The 17,941-nt window shown below is 45.8% G+C and overlaps 1 protein-coding gene across 2 annotated transcripts in view; it reads left to right on the top strand.

Annotated features, from left to right (window-relative positions):
* Nucleotides 1–17,941, top strand: part of Ercc6 (ERCC excision repair 6, chromatin remodeling factor) — a 73,938-nt gene that overhangs the window by 46,850 nt on the left and 9,147 nt on the right. For both annotated transcript variants that reach the window (XM_041662965.1, XM_041662966.1), the window contains exons 9-18: nt 673–843; nt 1,256–1,432; nt 3,645–3,761; nt 7,881–7,976; nt 12,155–12,370; nt 13,169–13,279; nt 14,480–14,599; nt 15,005–15,099; nt 16,527–16,672; nt 16,753–17,445. In XM_041662965.1, coding sequence (XP_041518899.1) covers nt 673–843; nt 1,256–1,432; nt 3,645–3,761; nt 7,881–7,976; nt 12,155–12,370; nt 13,169–13,279; nt 14,480–14,599; nt 15,005–15,099; nt 16,527–16,672; nt 16,753–17,445 — 1,942 coding nt within the window. The remainder of the gene's footprint in view (nt 1–672; nt 844–1,255; nt 1,433–3,644; nt 3,762–7,880; nt 7,977–12,154; nt 12,371–13,168; nt 13,280–14,479; nt 14,600–15,004; nt 15,100–16,526; nt 16,673–16,752; nt 17,446–17,941) is intronic.

Below are 17,941 nucleotides of genomic sequence, written 5' to 3' on the forward strand. Positions count from 1 at the left end.
TTCTCATGCCTAGACATTTCTCTCTCTTGTTCTGTAGTTCTAGGATTCAGTCATCTTGGCAGATATGTCTGGAATAAGGCCTTTTCGTGTTTTTGCTTGATGGTTGGAGATGTTTTTCCCCACAGATACAGGTCTCGTACTTGTGTGTAATTTTTTTTTCTATTATTCTTTCTGGGATAGGGGCTTGAGACAGGGTTTCTCTATAGCTTTTAGAGCCCATCCTGGATTTTTTCTATTATTCTTTAAATCATTGCCTTTACATTTTTCTTCCTCACCTTATACCATTCAATGTGTCTTATATCTTTGACATTTTCTTGCTTTTCTTGTAAAGTCATCATTTTTTCAAGAGCTTTGTTTTTGAAATGTAACAGGGACAGACACAAGGGATGATTTAGAAAAGTAGCAATTTTGTAAATGATTGCATTATTATAAACTACTTTCTTTGAAGGCTGTACTTCAACATGTTTACTGTTTTGCAGTTAACCCAATGCAAAGCACTGATGTGTATTATTAGATTGTATGTGTCTTTGTAAGTATGCTTTAGGTGGTTTCACGATAATCCAGATCTAACCTTTAGATTGTCATTGTAGGTCATGCTTAGTTTTTTTTTTTTTAGATTTTTTTTTTTTTGGCTTCTTACTTAAATCTGCCCTTCTGATGTTGTTATTATAGGAGAGGTTGATCCGAGATATTGTGCGTTGTCATGGAGTTTTGATAACCTCTTATTCCTACATCCGACTGATGCAAGATGACATTAGCAGACACGACTGGCACTATGTGATCCTAGATGAAGGACACAAAATTCGAAATCCAAATGCTGCAGTCACCCTTGCGTGCAAACAGGTATGGCTGCTTACAGCGGGGGAGATTTTGCATGGGCAGTGGTATTTAATTTTAGAATAGAGTATTTGCTTTATGAACACAGTTATTGAATTCTGTCTTAATGTAGAACGTTCCCGATGTCTGTCCTTTGTGATTTTCATTGTTCAGGGCCCAACTGTTAGAATGTAGCCACACCCAACTCTAGTCAGTGGTGTTTATCTTGAGCAATAAAACAGAATTCTTGTAGTATTTTCATCCATATGCAGTTAGAAAATTGGTCAAAATGCCACAATTTGAAAAGACCAGAACAGTGGACAAACAAGCAGTGACCAAATGCACGGAGTAACTGTTACCTGGGAGTGCTCTGGGCTTGGATGTCGCTTATCTGTTACCAAGTCAGTTTCATAAAAGGATGTCTCATTTCCCCAACCAGTTCCGCACGCCTCATCGGATCATCTTGTCTGGCTCACCCATGCAGAATAATCTCCGAGAGCTGTGGTCACTCTTCGACTTCATCTTCCCAGGAAAGCTAGGCACATTGCCTGTGTTTATGGAGCAGTTCTCTGTCCCCATTACTATGGGAGGATATTCCAATGCTTCCCCAGTACAGGTAACCTTTGGCATGTCCCCAAACTTTAGGCTTTGTAGCGAAGTCATTGATGTTAGGGAAATGGCCAGTCTTATAACTTGGTGTCTCATAAAAACCAGGGTCTGATGGAAGGGCAGCCAGCGCTCTGTTAGTGCTGAGCCATCTCTCTAGCCCTTCAGGAAGCCTTTAAAGGCAACGGCAGCCCCTTACATGCCCACAGTGACAGCATCCATCAGGAGGCAGGTCAGTGTTCTGTTTCTAGCCTGTTTTCTTCATATTCTGCCAGTGGTGTCCAGTATCTCTGCCTCTTCGTTCACTCTTAATGAGGAACAGTTCTAAGCATCTTTGCCTGTTGTGACCTTGATAGTTTTGAAGGCGCTAGGCCTGTTACTTGTAAATGATATCCTTCTCTTGGGTTTGTCTCCCGTGGCTTCCACATTGTGTTCAAGCTACACATTTGTGGTAGGCAGGAGCATCATTTTCTCAGTATGTAGAGGCCATTGCTTTGTCCTGTTACTGAGGACTGATTAGTGAAGTTGTTTGGTTCAGATTTCTGCTTGAGAATTAACAAGTAATTTGTGGAAAGATAGCCCGAGAACAAGGGCATATGGCGTTTCTTGAAATCCTGTCTCAGGAGCTTGTGTGCACTACTACCTCCTTGTGTACTGGAGATATGTCTATGACATCAGATGGATGCTGGGAATTGAGGAGACTACCAGTCCTCTCTGTGAGCTCCATGGTACAGGACAGGCAGTCTGATAACTGAACTCACTGCTGATAGCTGAGGGGTGCATTCATACACAGTGGGGATGCTGGGCAGAGGAGTGATTTGTGTCTTGAACAGACCAGAACTGTACAAGATGTTATTAAACTGCATCAACAACACACAATTTAAAGTAGTGAACTGTTTCCTTCTGTAATTTTCCATGTAATATTTTTGGGTAGCAGTTGACTTCACAGAAAGCAAAACTGGGTAAGAGGAAATTGCTGAGCACATCGTTCTTAGTTCCAGGTGGCAAGCTCTTGTGAAAGGAGCTTTGCTTTTATTTGTTCTTTCTGCTGAAGGCCATGTTTCCCATATGCTGTTGCATCCTGTGAACATAGTCTGCCCATGTGGCAGGCTGGGGCTAATATGATGGGCAGTGGCTGGGGACTAGAAGCCTCCCTAGGAATCCAGTGTCATACAGCAAGGGGACTATGGTAAGGGACATCTAGAAGAAGCCAGTGAGGACTGTAACCACAGAGATGTCACATCCAGCCTTGAGACCGGAATTCTTTAGTTTGGCCTGTTGGTATTCTAGGTACTGCCTGTTTTATAATTACTCATCCCATTCACACAGCACCTGCATGAAGACAGGTATGCACACACGATGCAGACATGAGTGAGGAGTGCTTAGGTCTTTCCAAACACTATTTTTAACATGTTAGTGTGTTTGACTTGAACTTGTCTGTGTTTATTGTGCTCAAACGTCTCTTAAAACTAAATTCCTTACCTTTAAATTTGAGATTTTTCTTGGTCTATGAAATAATTTGCTAAATAGTTAAACCTATTTAGAACTTTTTAAAGTATCAATAATTAATTGAAGCCTTTGCTTGCCTATAAGTAAATTGCAGAGGGTGTGGCTTCCTGGGCTGCGGGTCTTTGTTTTTCTGTGTACAGTTAATACCCTCTCATGTGGCCATGTCCATTATGGAGCCATATGCTCCATTCTAGGCCAGAGTGACCTTCCATTTCTGGGATCCTAAGGCTTCTCTTGACTTATTCCCTGAAGCCTAATCTCCCCTTATTACTGGTGGCTCCCACTGCTCCGGCTCCCCCCACACTTGGCTTTTGATCTCTGCCCTTGCGAAGCCAGTTCCTTTGTAGCTTTTGGAGAATACAAGATTATAAATAGGGATTTGTTTGAAACTAGTTTTTCCCCTAGACGATCGTCAGTAACCAAATAAATCTCTATTCAGGCCTAACTAAATAGTATGGTAATAATTAAAACAAGTATAGCGGAGGAGATAGAGCAAACTGAGTAAGTTTTTTCATGTGTCATTTTGGTTAATGAGGTAATTTTTTTCCTGGAATTATTTTGAAAGCTGTTATTCCTAGAGCGTGTAGCACTCACTTGGCTTTCCTAAGATGAACTTATATACCTGTTGATCATTCTTTAACTTTAAGACATGGAGTCTGTGGAGAGGAAAATGTATTCCTTAAGCTAATATCTTATTCTTTCTTTTGTTAAAGGTTAAAACTGCTTATAAGTGTGCATGTGTCTTAAGAGACACCATTAACCCATACCTACTGCGGAGAATGAAGTCAGATGTCAAGATGAGCCTTTCTTTGCCGGATAAAAACGAACAGGTCCGGGAGTCTGGGAGGTGACCAAGCATTCCTCAAGCATGAGTGTGTCTGTGTAACTGACCGGGTCTACGGCTCTTGTCCTGGACTGTGACAGCCTGCTCTGCCAGTGACTATATCCGTCTGTGGTGTCCTGCTATATTTTCCTCTAGTCCGTAGGCTTTGCTTTCCTCTGTTAACACACGGGCCTACCCTCAACTATTGAAACATTTCCATGTCTTCTAAGCCCCTGATGCATTTCCGCCACACATTGTACTATAAGCTCTGGGGCACAGCAGTGAGCAGAGCAGTCTTGTTAGCGCAAACCTGGTCGGGTCACAAATAAGTAAGGTGGGGGGGGGGTTATGCAGTGTTTTCACCAAGTTGGGAATAAGACATTTTGAAGAAGCGGGCCTTTTCTATAATGGTCAGAGGAGACCTTTGATCCACTAATCACTCTGGGACCTAAGGCTGGTCAAAGAATGAGAGGAGGAGCATTGTAGATGATGGGTGGGCTGTATGTTGGTGCTTGTGGCCAGCCGGGGTGATAGGGTGGCTGTAACTGGGATCAAGAAAGAGCATAGTTAAGGAGGTAATCACATGGCCACTTAGAGGTCAGATTTGGGGTTCTGCTGGTCATAAGAAGGACCGGTTTTACTCTTTGTGAATATATTCCTGAGAACATACTATGGAAAGGGTTGATGGCATCTGAGTTGGTGTTATGAGGATGACATCATGGTGTTCTGTAATCTGTTGGAACCCACAAGACTACACGGTGAATGCACAGCTGACAACCAATTGGCAGATCCACGAGAAGTGTCTACGTCCACGTGGAACAACCCGTTTTGCAGAGCTGTGGGAACACTTGCCTTTTGGGAAAGTCACTGTCATGTCTGTGGAAACCTTGTGAAGCCATGATTCTTTCCTTTGAAATGGGATTCATTCCCAGAACACCTCAGCAGTGTAACCTCTGCAGGGGCAGTGGAGTGACCTTGCTTCATTCCCCCACACCAGAAAGCCCTAGAACGATAACATTCATTCTTTGTTCTAACAGTCAAATTTACATAGAGTCAATCCCACAAAATTACCCGCTAACAGACCACATAGAAATTTCTATAGAAGACAGGCACTGAGCAGGAAGGCAGCATGCCCCACCTTTGCTAACGAACAAATCTGGGCATCCCCAAAGAGATTGGGTGAGGAGAATGGGTGAATTCAGGATTCGGGGATGTTTAGTAACTTTATCTAATGGTTTGCGGGTGGTGGTGGCGCACGCCTTTAATCTCAGCATTTGGGAGGCAGAGGCAGGCGGATCTCTGTGTGTTCGAGACAAGCCTGGTCTACAGAGCTAGTTCCAGGACAGGCTCCAAAACCACAGAGAAACCCTGTCTCGAAAAACCAAAAAAAAGAAAAAAAGCTCTAATGGTTTGGAATGTCAGATACTTCCCCTTGAATGCTAGCTCTTTCCTGAGTTGGGTTACCTGTTCCGGAGTACTGCTTTGTCAGGTTTAACCTGCCTTTTTTTTTTTTTTTTTTTGGTGTGTGTGTGTGATTCTGATATGCACATTATTATTGTTCTTGCCTATGGAATTTTCCAACTATGTCTGTAAAAATTAGAAAACTCATAGAGACTAGCCATTGCTCTTACTCTTCTTCTTCTCCTTGCTACTTCTACTTCTTTCCCTTACTCTTTCTTTCTTTTCCTAATTCTTCCCCATCCTCTTATTCCTCTTCTTCTCCATGCCCCCTTCATTTCATTTTTTTCCCTTTGAATGAAAAATAAAGAAGATGCAGAGGTAATGTACTTGAGTTAATTTTTTACCCTCAGATCCTCACCTGCCATAGACATCCAGTTGAGTCCTGAAGGGGGTACTGAGGCTGGTACTCAAGGCCTCCGATAGGAATCTTAATAGATGATTGCACCTTCTGCCCAGGGCCTTCAAGTTAAACACACTGTAGATTTTTATATTAAAGAATCTCAGACATCTGTCACCAAAGCCACCTTCATCCCTTTTTCTTTCCTTCCCCCATATCTTATTTTTCTTCATGTTCTCCCAAAGCCCTTATACAGTTGGATGGGTACCTTGTGGAAGAGGCTTCCAGAGGACAAGCAGTTGATGACCAGTTAAACTTAGGACTTAGGACATGCTGAAGTACTTAGACAGCATCCACTTACATAAGCAGTTGAGAGATGGGAGAGGTTCTAGGCTGCACATAGCTAACAGCAAACTGATAGAGTGTTGCAGTTCTGAGAAGTTGGTTTACCGAAAGAACACATGGAGAACAAGAGGAGAAGCAGCTGTTCTCCTTAGCAGCATCAGAGGAGAGGGCAGAAGAAGAGGAACTAGCTGGGAAGACTGGAGATGCTCAGACAGACAGGCTGGACGAGCTAGGAGGAGGCAGGGCTGGAGCTGGCAGAGTGGAGGACAAGAAGCTGACCTGGCAAGAGCCTGCTGCACTGGGCAGCTCTGAAGTCAATTCTGATGCTTTGGGGGACATTTTCAGTGGCATCGGTGACTTACACCAGGTGCAGGTGTGGGTGGCACCTGGCAGGTGAGGCTGTCTCATGTTTTCTCAGGATGTCCTCCCCTTTCCTGTAGAGATCCTAGTGGGTAGGGGACTGTCCTGAGGAAGACAGGTAGGTGTTGAGATCCAGTGCTGAGGTTGAAGGATTGGTCCTGTGAAGTAATAAGGGCGGCGGTGGGGCTGCATCCCCAACACCCCAGCCTCCTGCCCGGCTAGCTTATGCCCCGAAATAACAACACACAAACTATATTCATTTAATCACTGCTTGGCCCATTCTCTTCTAGGCTAATTCTCACATATTAATTTAGCCCATTTATAATCATCTGTGTGTAGCACCCCAAGGTGCGCTTACCGGGGAGATTCTAGCCTAGTCCATCCTGGGTCGGAGCTTCATCCCGGGAGCGGGGCATGGCGTCTCTCTCTGAGGCCTCTGCTCCCGAGAGAGCTGTGTAGTCTCTGACCTCACTTCCTCTTCCTCCCAGCGTTCTGATCTGTTTACTCCACCTACCTATGTCCTAACCAATAAAATGGGCCAGGGCAGTTCCTTTATTAGCCAATGACCTTCCTCCATCAGTCCTGCACTGAACTGTCTTGTTCACTTAGATAAGTTGAGGTAGATGCAAAAGTGGAGCCATTTTAGGGATGCGATCCAAACACCTATGGGTATGGATCACTTCTTGGTTTTGTTGTTTTTTACTTGTCTGATTGTTTGTGTGCGGATATTGAGACAAAGATTGCTGGTTTAGGAAGCCCCAGGGCATTAGCACAGCCATTTGGGCTTTTAGATGGTGCTGGACAGGGGAGGTACCTCTTGGGGCAGACACTGGCAGCTGCCGTGGGATTGGGGGCTGCTGCTAGCACTGACGATAAAGCAGTCAGGTGGGTGGATGACTTGATTGGCTCTGGAATCTTGCAGGGCAGGTGGGGATGATGGTGCATGTGGGTAGCACAAGGGTAGTTAAAAATATCCCCCAGGAACATGATGGGCTGTGAAGACAGTCAGGCCTTGAAGTGGAGGGGATAGACTTGGAGAGAAGGGACTAGAAGGCAGGAAATAGGCAATGTGATGGCATGGAATAATTAAGCCCAGTGGGCTGAGGCAGGGCCTGGTAAACTTGGTTCCAGGTGAGGTAAAGATTCCCACAAAGTCTGCCAAGCAGAGTGTAGGTGAGAGGCCTCGGGGAGAGTGTCTCCTCACAGTGAGCTGAAAGGAAGCATGGCTGTGCACCTGGGTCCTGGGGCTGCCTGTGAGGAGGAAGCCAGGCTGGAGGGACTGCTGGGTGATGGACTGGAACTAGGAGATGGATGGATATGGAGGAGGGAGAAGTCTGTAGCTGAGAGATGTATCATTGTAATTAAAATTGTGTACATTCTACTATGTTTTAGGGAATCTTAGTGATAATTTTTTTTTTTTTTTGTTTTCGAGACAGGGTTTCTCTGTGGCTTTGGAGCCTGTCCTGGAACTAGCTCTGTAGACCAGGCTGGTCTCGAACTCACTGAGATCCGCCTGCCTCTGCCTCCCAAGTGCTGGGATTAAAGGCGTGCGCCACCATCGCCCGGCTCTTAGTGATAATTTAATGTGTTTTTAAAGCTATTGTTCTCTTTCCTCTCTTGCAGGTCTTATTTTGCCGTCTAACCGATGAGCAGCATACAATCTACCAGAATTTCATTGATTCCAAAGAAGTTTACGGGATTCTCAATGGAGAGAATCAGGTCAGCCAGAGCAGACCCTGGAGAAATAAGTTGTTACCAGGGAGGGTGGGGCAGGAGAGTTGGCTGCTGTTTAAGATGTGCCGGGCTTCGTGTACTTTTGTTCTCTTGCCTGCTGTCTGTGTGTGTGTTGGGGGGGGGGGGCTGTGAAGTCAGCCACAGCTGGAGACAGGTGTGGTGGAGGAGTGAGGTACGAGGGTGGAGCCCTGAGCTAGGAATCTGGATCCAAGGTGGGGGTGTGACCATGAGTTCTGTCAGCTAAGGCTTTTAACCCAGTATGGAGTGATGTCCAGCACCATGCTGGGTTTTCTCAGAAATTATGACCAAATTATACTACCAGGGCATAGTTAGGAAGATTTGTAAATTGTATCAGCTTCTCAGTGAGTCTTGTGCCCAATAAACCTGCAGAGCACTGCCATCTCAGAAAGCAGATGAAATTCCAGACCAGCTTTCTCAGGTTCTGACTCTTACTGCCCCCAGTGTATGAGAGGAATTGGTTCGTTTTGCTCTTAGCATTATGAAAACATTCCCTAATATTGTCCAGAATTTGGAAGCTACTCAGAAAATCCCATTAGATAAATCACACAGATGTGGAGTTTGGCTTTGTAGAATACCTTGTCATCTTGGTGAGAATGTGATGCTGGGATTGCTCAGTGGCAGGAGTGTCATGGACCAGTTGAGTCATGAGTGCTGGAAGCGGGCGTCTGAATTTTATTTAGCTGGAACATGCTGCCACTGGGTCGGGTGTTTTCTGTGTCCTTGTGAAGACATCTTGTGAGAATTTAACTAAATCCTAGTCCTTCCAGGAGAGAGAGCTCATTCACCAGAGAGCATGCTGCTCCTCTCCACTGTGGGCCAGTGGGAGAAGATGGCTGGGAATGGACCCTGCAGGACTAGGACTCCCACGCGGAGTATAGGGGAAATCTGGGCCACTGAGGTATGGGAGATACTGAAGAGGACATTTGCACACATTTCTGTAGGGGCATTGTCAACATTCAATACAAGTGTGCATTCGTTCAGTGAGTGTATACGGTAGGTTTATAATAGATTAAAGCTGCTAATACACTTACACCCTTACGTAGTTTTGCTGACTTGACATGTAACTTTCCTAGGGCCAAGTAGACAAGTTCTTCTTGCTGTTTATCCAGACAGAGCTGTTTCTGTGAGTGCTTTCAAAATAAGCCTTAGCAGTTCAATGCATTGGGTATTGTGCCTTTCCCCAGCAGACACATGCTTACATGCCGTGAAATGCATGCCAAGCCTTGCAACGATGGTCCTCACTCTGCCCCGTGGTGGAACACCTGAGTGTGTTCCTAAGTCCACTCTGTCCTGCTCTCTCTCTGGCCTAGACTTTCAGATTTTGTCAGTTTGTCCTATTTGTCACTTCTCAGCAGTTTCTTTCTTTGTTTTTCAATCTTATGTGTATGGATATTTTGCCTGAATGTGTGTCTCTGCACTCGTTTGTGCCTGGTGCCTCTGGAGGCTAGAAGAGGGTGCCCAATCACCTGGAACTGGAGCCCTGTGGGTGCTTGGAATTGAACCTGTGTATTCTGGGAAAACAACTAGTGCTCTTTAAGTTCCAAGTCAACTCTCAGCTCCACTTTTTTATATTTATTTATGTGTATGAAGGTTTTGCCTACATATATGTTTGTTCCCCACATACCACATGTTTGCCTAGTACCCATGGAGATCACAAGAGGGCATCAGATCTTTTGGAACTGGAGTTGCAGATGGATAGAACAACCATTTAGTCTGGAAACCAAATCTGAGTCCTCTGCGAGAGCAGCAGAAACAACAAGAGCTCTTAACTGCTGAGTTTCTCTCCAGTCCAAGCACTTTTTTTTTTGTTTTTGTTTTTGTTTTTTGTTTTTTTTTGAGACAGGGTTTCTCTGTGGTTTTGGAGCCTGTCCTGGAACTAGCTCTTGTAGACCAGGCTGGTCTTGAACTCACAGAGATCCGCCTGCCTCTGCCTCCCAAGTGCTGGGATTAAAGGCGTGCGCCACCACCGCCCGGCCCAAGCACTTTCTTATTCTTCCAAATGGATGGTCCAACCACTCACATTTCTTCAACTGTCAGGTTGGGTGGTCTAGGCTGCTCTGTCCCATAGATAGACTGATGGAGGAAGGTCATTGGCTAAATAAAGAAACTGCCTTTTCCCTGATAGGACAGAAAATTAGATAGGCGGAGTAAACAGAACAGAATGCTGGGAGGAAGAGGAAGTGAGCTCAGACTCGATAGCTCTCCTCTCTGGGCAGACGCAATGAAGCTCCGACCCAGGATGGACATAGGCTAGAATCTTCCTGGTAAGCGCACCTTGGGGTGCTACACACATAAATAGAAATGGGAAATCAAGATATGAGAATTAGCCAGTAAGGGCTAGAGCTAATGGGCCAAGCAGTGTTTAAAAGAATACAGTTTGTGTGTTGTTATTTCAGGGTATAAGCTAGCCAGGCAGCCAGGAGCAGGGTGGCAGGAATGCAGCCCACAGCTCCTACAACAGATAGACAAGGCAAGGCCTAAATTCTCTAGACTCATGTTTAAAAGAAAAACAAGTAAAATGAAGATCAGGTATTTTGTTTCGTTTGCAGGCTCATTTTGTTTCATTTTTACCTGTTTGTTTGTTTGTTTATTTTGTTTTTTCAAGACAGGATTTCTCTGTGTAACAGCCCTAGCTGTCCTGGAGCTAACTCTTGTAGACCAGGCTAGCCTTGAACTCACAGAGATCTGCCTGCCTCTGCCTCCCAAACGTTAGGATTAAAGAATTGCTCCACCACTACCTGACCCTCAAAATATTTTAAAATGTAATGAAAATTGAAAATGATTGTGAGCAGCAGAGAGGTAGGCATATCTCTGTGGGTTTGAGGCCATCTGAAGACTCATCTTTAAATCCCCGCTCTTCCCCTTGTCTCGTGCTATGCAATACAGCATCCACTAACCACTAGACACATGCAGCTACTGGGCACAAGCGTGGGCAGTCTAGCTTGGGGATGCACTGCACAAGTAAAATAGACTCCCAGCTACCTGGACCTCCTATTGTTAGTATAACTTGTTTAGTTGAATCTACCATACTCCAAAAAATTGGCTTAATTTACAATTCTACCTTTTTACTTAAACTTTCAAACCAGTCACAGCCTGAATGCATTAGAGAAACTGAACCTCCCTCCCCTCACCCACGACAGGGTTGTGGTCTGTAGCCCTGGCTGCCTGAATCATTCTTACACGGTAGGGGTGCGGCCTGGGGGCTAGGTGAGCAAACCCCAGCCTCTGGACCAACCCTGTATTTGCCGTGCATATCTCCTTTCTGCTGTCATGCTGGTAAAGGGAACGTCAGCCTATGGCTCACACACTGAACCACAGGGCTTTAAGGGTACTTAGGTATGTAAGATTGGGAGACATTTGGTAAGTCACAGATGGCATGATGTTTCTGGCCAGTGTTTTTAAGGTAAGTTGGTTTTTTTTTAATCAGCTGTACAGTGCTGTGAACTAAATACCCTTTTTACTAGTGAGGGAAATTGAATTATCAGCATTGACTCTGACCTCTGTGGACATGTTCAGTCCACTGAAATTGTTTTCTTCTAGAGAAGTTGTCCGGTCAGGGTAAGAACAAGGCTGAAAGTTAATTTCTTCCAGATTATGGTAGTCAGCTTTCTGTCACTAGGACACAATGCTGAAAAAATCGACTGAAGGGAAGGAAGGTTTGAGGGCTCATGGATTCAGGGTTTTAGCTATGGTCACTTGGCTGTTGTTTCTGGCCCTCAGTGGAGCTGAACATCATTGCAGGAAGCACTCATGAAGGTCAAACTGCTCACCTCATGGTGGCCGGGAGGTAGGGGTGTGAGACAGGGAGCTGGGGACCAGGCGCACTCCCTTCAGCTAGTTCCCGCCTCTCAATAGCCCATCAGATTATGAACCCGTCAGTGGATCAGTCTGTTGATGAGGTCAGAGCCTTTATTTCCGAAAAGCTCCATATCTAGACACTGCCACACTGGGGACCAAGCCTTCAATACAGGACATTCAAGATCCAGACTGTTTCTCATAATGCTGACATTAGAGAAGAAATCGACATGCTGGTAAAAATGACTGTAATCCATGTAGCCTGTCTCTCTCCCTCCCTCCCTCCTCTCCTGTTGTGGACACAGGGTCATCTGAGCTCATGTGTGTTGTTGCTGTTTAAATCACAGATTTTCTCTGGACTTGTAGCCCTGAGGAAGATCTGCAACCACCCTGATCTCTTTTCGGGTGGTCCCAAGAATCTCAGTGGTCTTCCAGAAGATGAACTAGAAGAAGATCAGTTTGGTTACTGGAAACGTTCTGGGAAAATGATCGTTGTTGAATCTCTGCTGAAAATATGGCATAAGCAGGGTCAGCGAGTGCTGCTGTTTTCCCAGTCAAGGCAGGTGAGCTCAAGCTGCAGCCAGCCAACAGCTCAGTTCCCAGGACTGTGACTGCAAGTGAAGAAAAAAGGAGAGATCTGCTGAGGTGGCAGCCCATGGGTTACTTCTAGGACTGTGTGGGAGCTTGGCCACAGGAGTTGGCTTTTTTTTTTTTTTAACAAGCCTCATAGCGGATTCTGGCATCCTAGTAAGGGTAGAATGTTTACATCATAAGGAATTAGCAAATATTCTTTTGTAGCAGTATTAATTCCCTCAGAGCAAGAAACCCTTTCAATATGGGCCCACTGGGGAAGGCACACTGCTTACTGTAGTAATAAGAGCGGCGGGGCTGCGTCCCCGGCACCCGGCCTCCCACATGGCTAGCTTATGCCCGAAATAACAACACACAAACTGTATTCATTTAAACACTGCTTGGCCCATTTCTATTTAGCCTCTTCTAGGCTAATTCTCACATATTAATTTAGCCCATTTCTAATCATCTGCCTAGCACAGCTAGGTGCGCTTACCGGGAAGATTCTAGCCTACTTCCATCCTGGGTCGGAGCTGAATCGCGTCTGCCTGGGAGAGTGGAGCATGGTGTCTCTGTCTGAGGCGTCTTACCTCACTTCCTCTTCCTCCCAGCATTCTGTTCTGTTTACTCCACCCACCTATGTTCTAAGCTATGAGCCCAAGCAGTTTGTTTATTACTTAACCAATGAAATCAACAGATTGATATATGACACTCCCACATCAGCTTACAAAGGAGAAGCACTCGCTTGGAGCACATTTGATTTGCAGACTGTTTCCCTCATCCCCCAACAGATGCTACACATACTGGAAGTGTTCCTGAGAGCCCACAAGTATTCCTATCTCAAAATGGATGGCACCACTACCATAGCATCAAGACAGCCATTGATTACAAAATACAACGAGGTAATAAGGAGTGTGACAGAGGAGGCAGAAGGGGCGGCAGTGTGTGGAGGAAAGTGTGTGTATCTGCTCTCACAGCCTCTGAAAGGTCTTTGTGTCTAGCTAGCACGTGAAGGGGGACATTATCCTTTTGGATATTTTGTTTTGTTTGTTAGTTTTCTTTGAGACAGGGTCTCACTTTGTAGTCCTGGCTGTCCTGGAACTTACTGTGTAGACCAGACAGACTTAAACTCACAGAGATGCACCTGCCTCTGCCTTCCAAGTGTTGAGTTTAAAGATGTGTCCCACCATGCCTGGCGATATTTTGCCTTTGACTGTGCATGTAGGGTTTGAGAAGTGGGCATACGCAATTAGAAATGAAATACCGAGATCTGAGACCCGGTGCGCATGGCCAGTGTGAGTGTCTGCATGAGCTGCACTTCTGAGACCCGGTGCAGCATGGCCAGTCTGCGTGTCTGCATGAGCTGCACTTCTGAGACCTGGTGCAGCATGGCCAGTCTGCGTGTCTGCATGAGCTGCACTTCTGAGACCCGGTGCAGCATGGCCAGTCTGCGTGTCTGCATGAGCTGCACTTCTGAGACCCGGTGCAGCATGGCCAGTGTGAGTGTCTGCATGAGCTGCACTTCTGAGACCCGGTGCAGCATGGCCAGTGTGAGTGTCTGCATGAGCTGCACTTCTGAGACCCGGTGCAGCATGGCCAGTGTGAGTGTCTGCATGAGCTGCACTTCTGAGACCCGGTGCAGCATGGCCAGTGTGAGTGTCTGCATGAGCTGCACTTCTGAGACCCGGTGCAGCATGGACAGTGTGAGTGTCTGCATGAGCTGCACTTCTGAGACCCGGTGCAGCATGGACAGTGTGAGTGTCTGCATGAGCTGCACTTCTGAGACCCGGTGCAGCATGGACAGTGTGAGTGTCTGCATGAGCTGCACTTCTGAGACCCGGTGCAGCATGGACAGTGTGCGTGTCTGCATGAGCTGCACTTCTGACACCGGTGCAGCATGGCCAGTGTGAGTGTCTGCATGAGCTGCACTTGATACAGTTACTATAAACTGACAAGTAGGAAGTCTGAGGTGAGGTTGAGTCACAGATTCTGCCGTGTGAGGTTTGGGTGTGTTGGAAAGCAGCAGAGCCGGTGGTGTGGGGGAAGTGCTGAGCTGCAGCAGCTCTCAGCTGTGCCCACTCTGTTCTGGATCTTAACTGCAGGACACGTCCATCTTCGTCTTTCTTCTGACCACACGGGTGGGTGGCATAGGAGTGAACTTGACCGGGGCCAACAGAGTCATCATCTACGACCCTGACTGGAACCCCAGCACCGACACACAGGTCTGTCTTCCGTGAAGAGAAGAGCCCCGCAGAAAGACAGCTTGTTATTAGCGCTTTCTTCAGTAGCTCTAGTGTTTACCTGGCCGCAAGTACAGTCTTGGTTCTGGTCACATCTTGTTCTCTCACGTGAGGGACACGTAGTCAGTCATACAGACTAGGAGAGTCCTCTGCTGTTCATCCATTGCAAGCCATGGTATGGAAAGTACTCACGAAAGCGGATCACTTCTTCAGTCAGGCTGTCTCGGTTCTCCTTATCACCTGGCTGTTCATCCGCATGCATAGGCTCAACTGCATGTTTCTTCTCAGACAGTTGTGACTAAGGGCTAGAAGTCGGTGGTCAGTTACTTTGTCTCTTACTGGTTTTTGCTCTGGAAGGGCCCTTGTTAATGGACCTGTCTGCCACAGGCCCGGGAGCGAGCATGGAGGATAGGTCAGAAGAAACAGGTGACTGTCTACAGGCTCCTGACAGCCGGCACCATCGAGGAAAAGATCTACCACCGGTCAGTACAGACAGCTGTGGAGCTGTCACCAAGAAGGGCTGCTGTTACTTCAAGTGTTGGTTTAAAATGTTCTTTCATTTTAGAGGAATTACTATAACATAAGAGGTATCACTGTTTTTTGTTATTTTTTCTTTGCTATAAAATATATTTTGATCCATTTCTCTTTTTTGTTTTGTTTTTGAGAACGAATCTCACAATGTATTCTTGACTTGTCTGCACCTATATAGACCAGGCTGGCCTTGACTCAGATCCACTTGCCTCTGCCTCCTGAGTGCTAGGATTAAAGACATGGACCACCACGGCCAGCCAACCATATTCTTCTTTAAAATTCTGAACCTGGTAATTATTGTACCTTAATCTAAATCAAGGATTCCTTATATGTAAATTTGATACTGTTTTCTGAGGGGAACTTTCCAACTACTATAGTGTGCCGACTGCTTTTAGCAAAACTACGAAGTGCCAGAAGTGAAGCCAGTACAGTCAGGTGACTTTGGAGAGGCTGGCAGCGTGTCCCTCCCTCTGGTTTTCCTCTTGTAACTAGGTAGCTTGAGGCAGTGGTAACATTGCCAGCTTCCCTGTGCCCCTCAGACTTCATTCTTACCCCATATCCCAACACCTGCACCAACACTGGACTGTTCCAGAAGCATTGTGTGTCTTTAAGGGCTTATTGTAGGGTCTGAAGATGCTGTGATCTTGTGGAAAGAAGCTTTAACTGAAACACCAGTGGGTAGGAGGGGTGGTGTTGCTTTGAGGTAGTTCCTGTGTGCAAGGACAACAGTGTATGACCTTAAGCACATTGCCTGGACCAGCAGGTGGGGTTGGGGAACAGGGAGGTGAGGGCTATACAATGCCCTGAACCCATCACAAGAGGGTGCCAAGTTGGGCCAGGCAGGCCTTGGCCCATTAATCAGGGAGACTGACGGGCTCCTTACAGCTAAGTAGAGGTTGGGGCACGTAAATGTGAAAGGTGGGCATAAATAATAAGGTATCATTTCTTACTTAAAACGTATAAAACTTAGGAGACCACCTGATGTATTAGATATGTCGAGTTGTAATTTTCCGTGGCTGAAAGTTTGTTGGCTTTTTAATTATTCGCAGATCTGCTGTTAAGCATCTTTCTCTCATTAAAAAAATTAACCTTTATGTTTATGTATAGGTGTTCTACATGCATATATGCCCGTGCACCATGTTCACGCAGTGCCTGCAGAGGCCAGAAGAGGGTATTACATTCCCTGAGACTGGAGTTTGTTTGTTTGTTTTTTTTTTTTTAATGGGTAGTTGTGAGCTGCCCAGTGGGTGCTAGAAATTGAACCCAGATCCTCTGAAAGAGTAGCCAGTGCTCTGAGCCCTATCGCTTGTGTTTTAAAACTAGAATTTTGAATTACAGCTAAATATTGTTTCATACCAGTGCAATTTTATCTTTTTAGACAAATCTTCAAGCAATTTTTGACAAACAGAGTGCTAAAAGACCCAAAACAAAGGCGCTTCTTCAAATCCAATGATCTTTATGAACTGTTTACTCTGAGTAGTCCTGATGCATCCCAGAGCACTGAAACGAGTGCTATTTTTGCAGGTAACATATTAAGTCATTTGATTTAACCAATTGCATGAGAATTCTGCAGTGCAACGTTAGCCGTGTTTTCCCTGTTACAGGAACTGGCTCTGATGTTCAGACACTCAAATGCCATTTTAAAAAAAAGACTCCACCAGCCCCAGAAACAGGTCCCAAATGCAAGAAGGTCTCCGTTTCTGACACATCTGCAAACGGTGCCATCCTGACTCAAGAAAAATCTAAGTCAATGGGGGCAGCAGAAAATGCAACTTGTAGAGCAAGTGGCCCTTTGAAGAGCGACTGTCACACGAGTGTGAGCAGAACTAGCAGTGTTGTTGCAGTTGGAGAGAAGACAGGTGCAGGGTCCGAGCTGGAGCAGCTGTCAGTGATGAGTGGAGATGGGAAGTGTTCAGATTTTCCAACCGTGGACCAAACATCCGGGCCATCTGGTGAGGCGAGCACCAGTGAGAAGCAGGGTCCTTCCTACAAAGGGGAATGCTGCCAGGTTCAGCCAGAACCTGTTTGCAGGAGTGAACAAATGGAAGGGCATTTTTATAAGCACAAATCAAAAAGGAAACATGATGTAGCAAAAGAAGAGACCCCAGAGAAATGTCTGCAGTCCAAGCAAAAGAGCAAGCACGCGAAGCATTGTAGAGATGCCAAGTTTGAGGGAACTCGGGTCCCACATCTAGTGAAGAAAAGGCGATACCACCAGCAGAACTCTGAACAGGCGAGCGAGGCTGAGGAACGAAGCAGTGATGACTACGTTTTGGAAAAGCTTTTCAAAAAATCAGGTAATGGTTTTGATGAATCTCTCACCTGGGGGCTAGGATCAGCGAATATGGAAGTCATTCCTAGCACGGCAGTCTTTACTAGTGGTACTGACTTGCATTTATCCTTCCTTCTGAAGACCTGAAAGAATCCAGAACTTTAGGAAACAATACTACTTAGCATATGACCACTTACAGCAGGTCAGATACCACAAATAGACATGCACTACCTGAATGTTAATAGGCATTTTCTTTACATGGTATATTTCTATGCTTTTCCAAGTACAGGAGGTTAGAGAAACAGATCATGGGAGAGAGGCGGGGCTGTGGCTGGGGGCAGGCAGAAAGGGAAGCTGATAGCCAAGATTAAAAGAGAGAAAGCAGTAGAGAAATCAACAAACAGCTGCTGAAGACAGTGGGAACCGGCATGCCCTGCTCAGCTTTGGTGTCTCCCAGGAGTCGTGGTCTTTGTTCTTTGCACATTATGTTCAGAGTGATGGTCATAGTCACCAAAGACTGA

Source organism: Microtus oregoni, unplaced genomic scaffold, assembly GCF_018167655.1.
Source record: "Microtus oregoni isolate MIOR12 unplaced genomic scaffold, Mior012 000013F_ref0000133, whole genome shotgun sequence".
NCBI lineage: Eukaryota > Metazoa > Chordata > Mammalia > Rodentia > Cricetidae > Microtus > Microtus oregoni.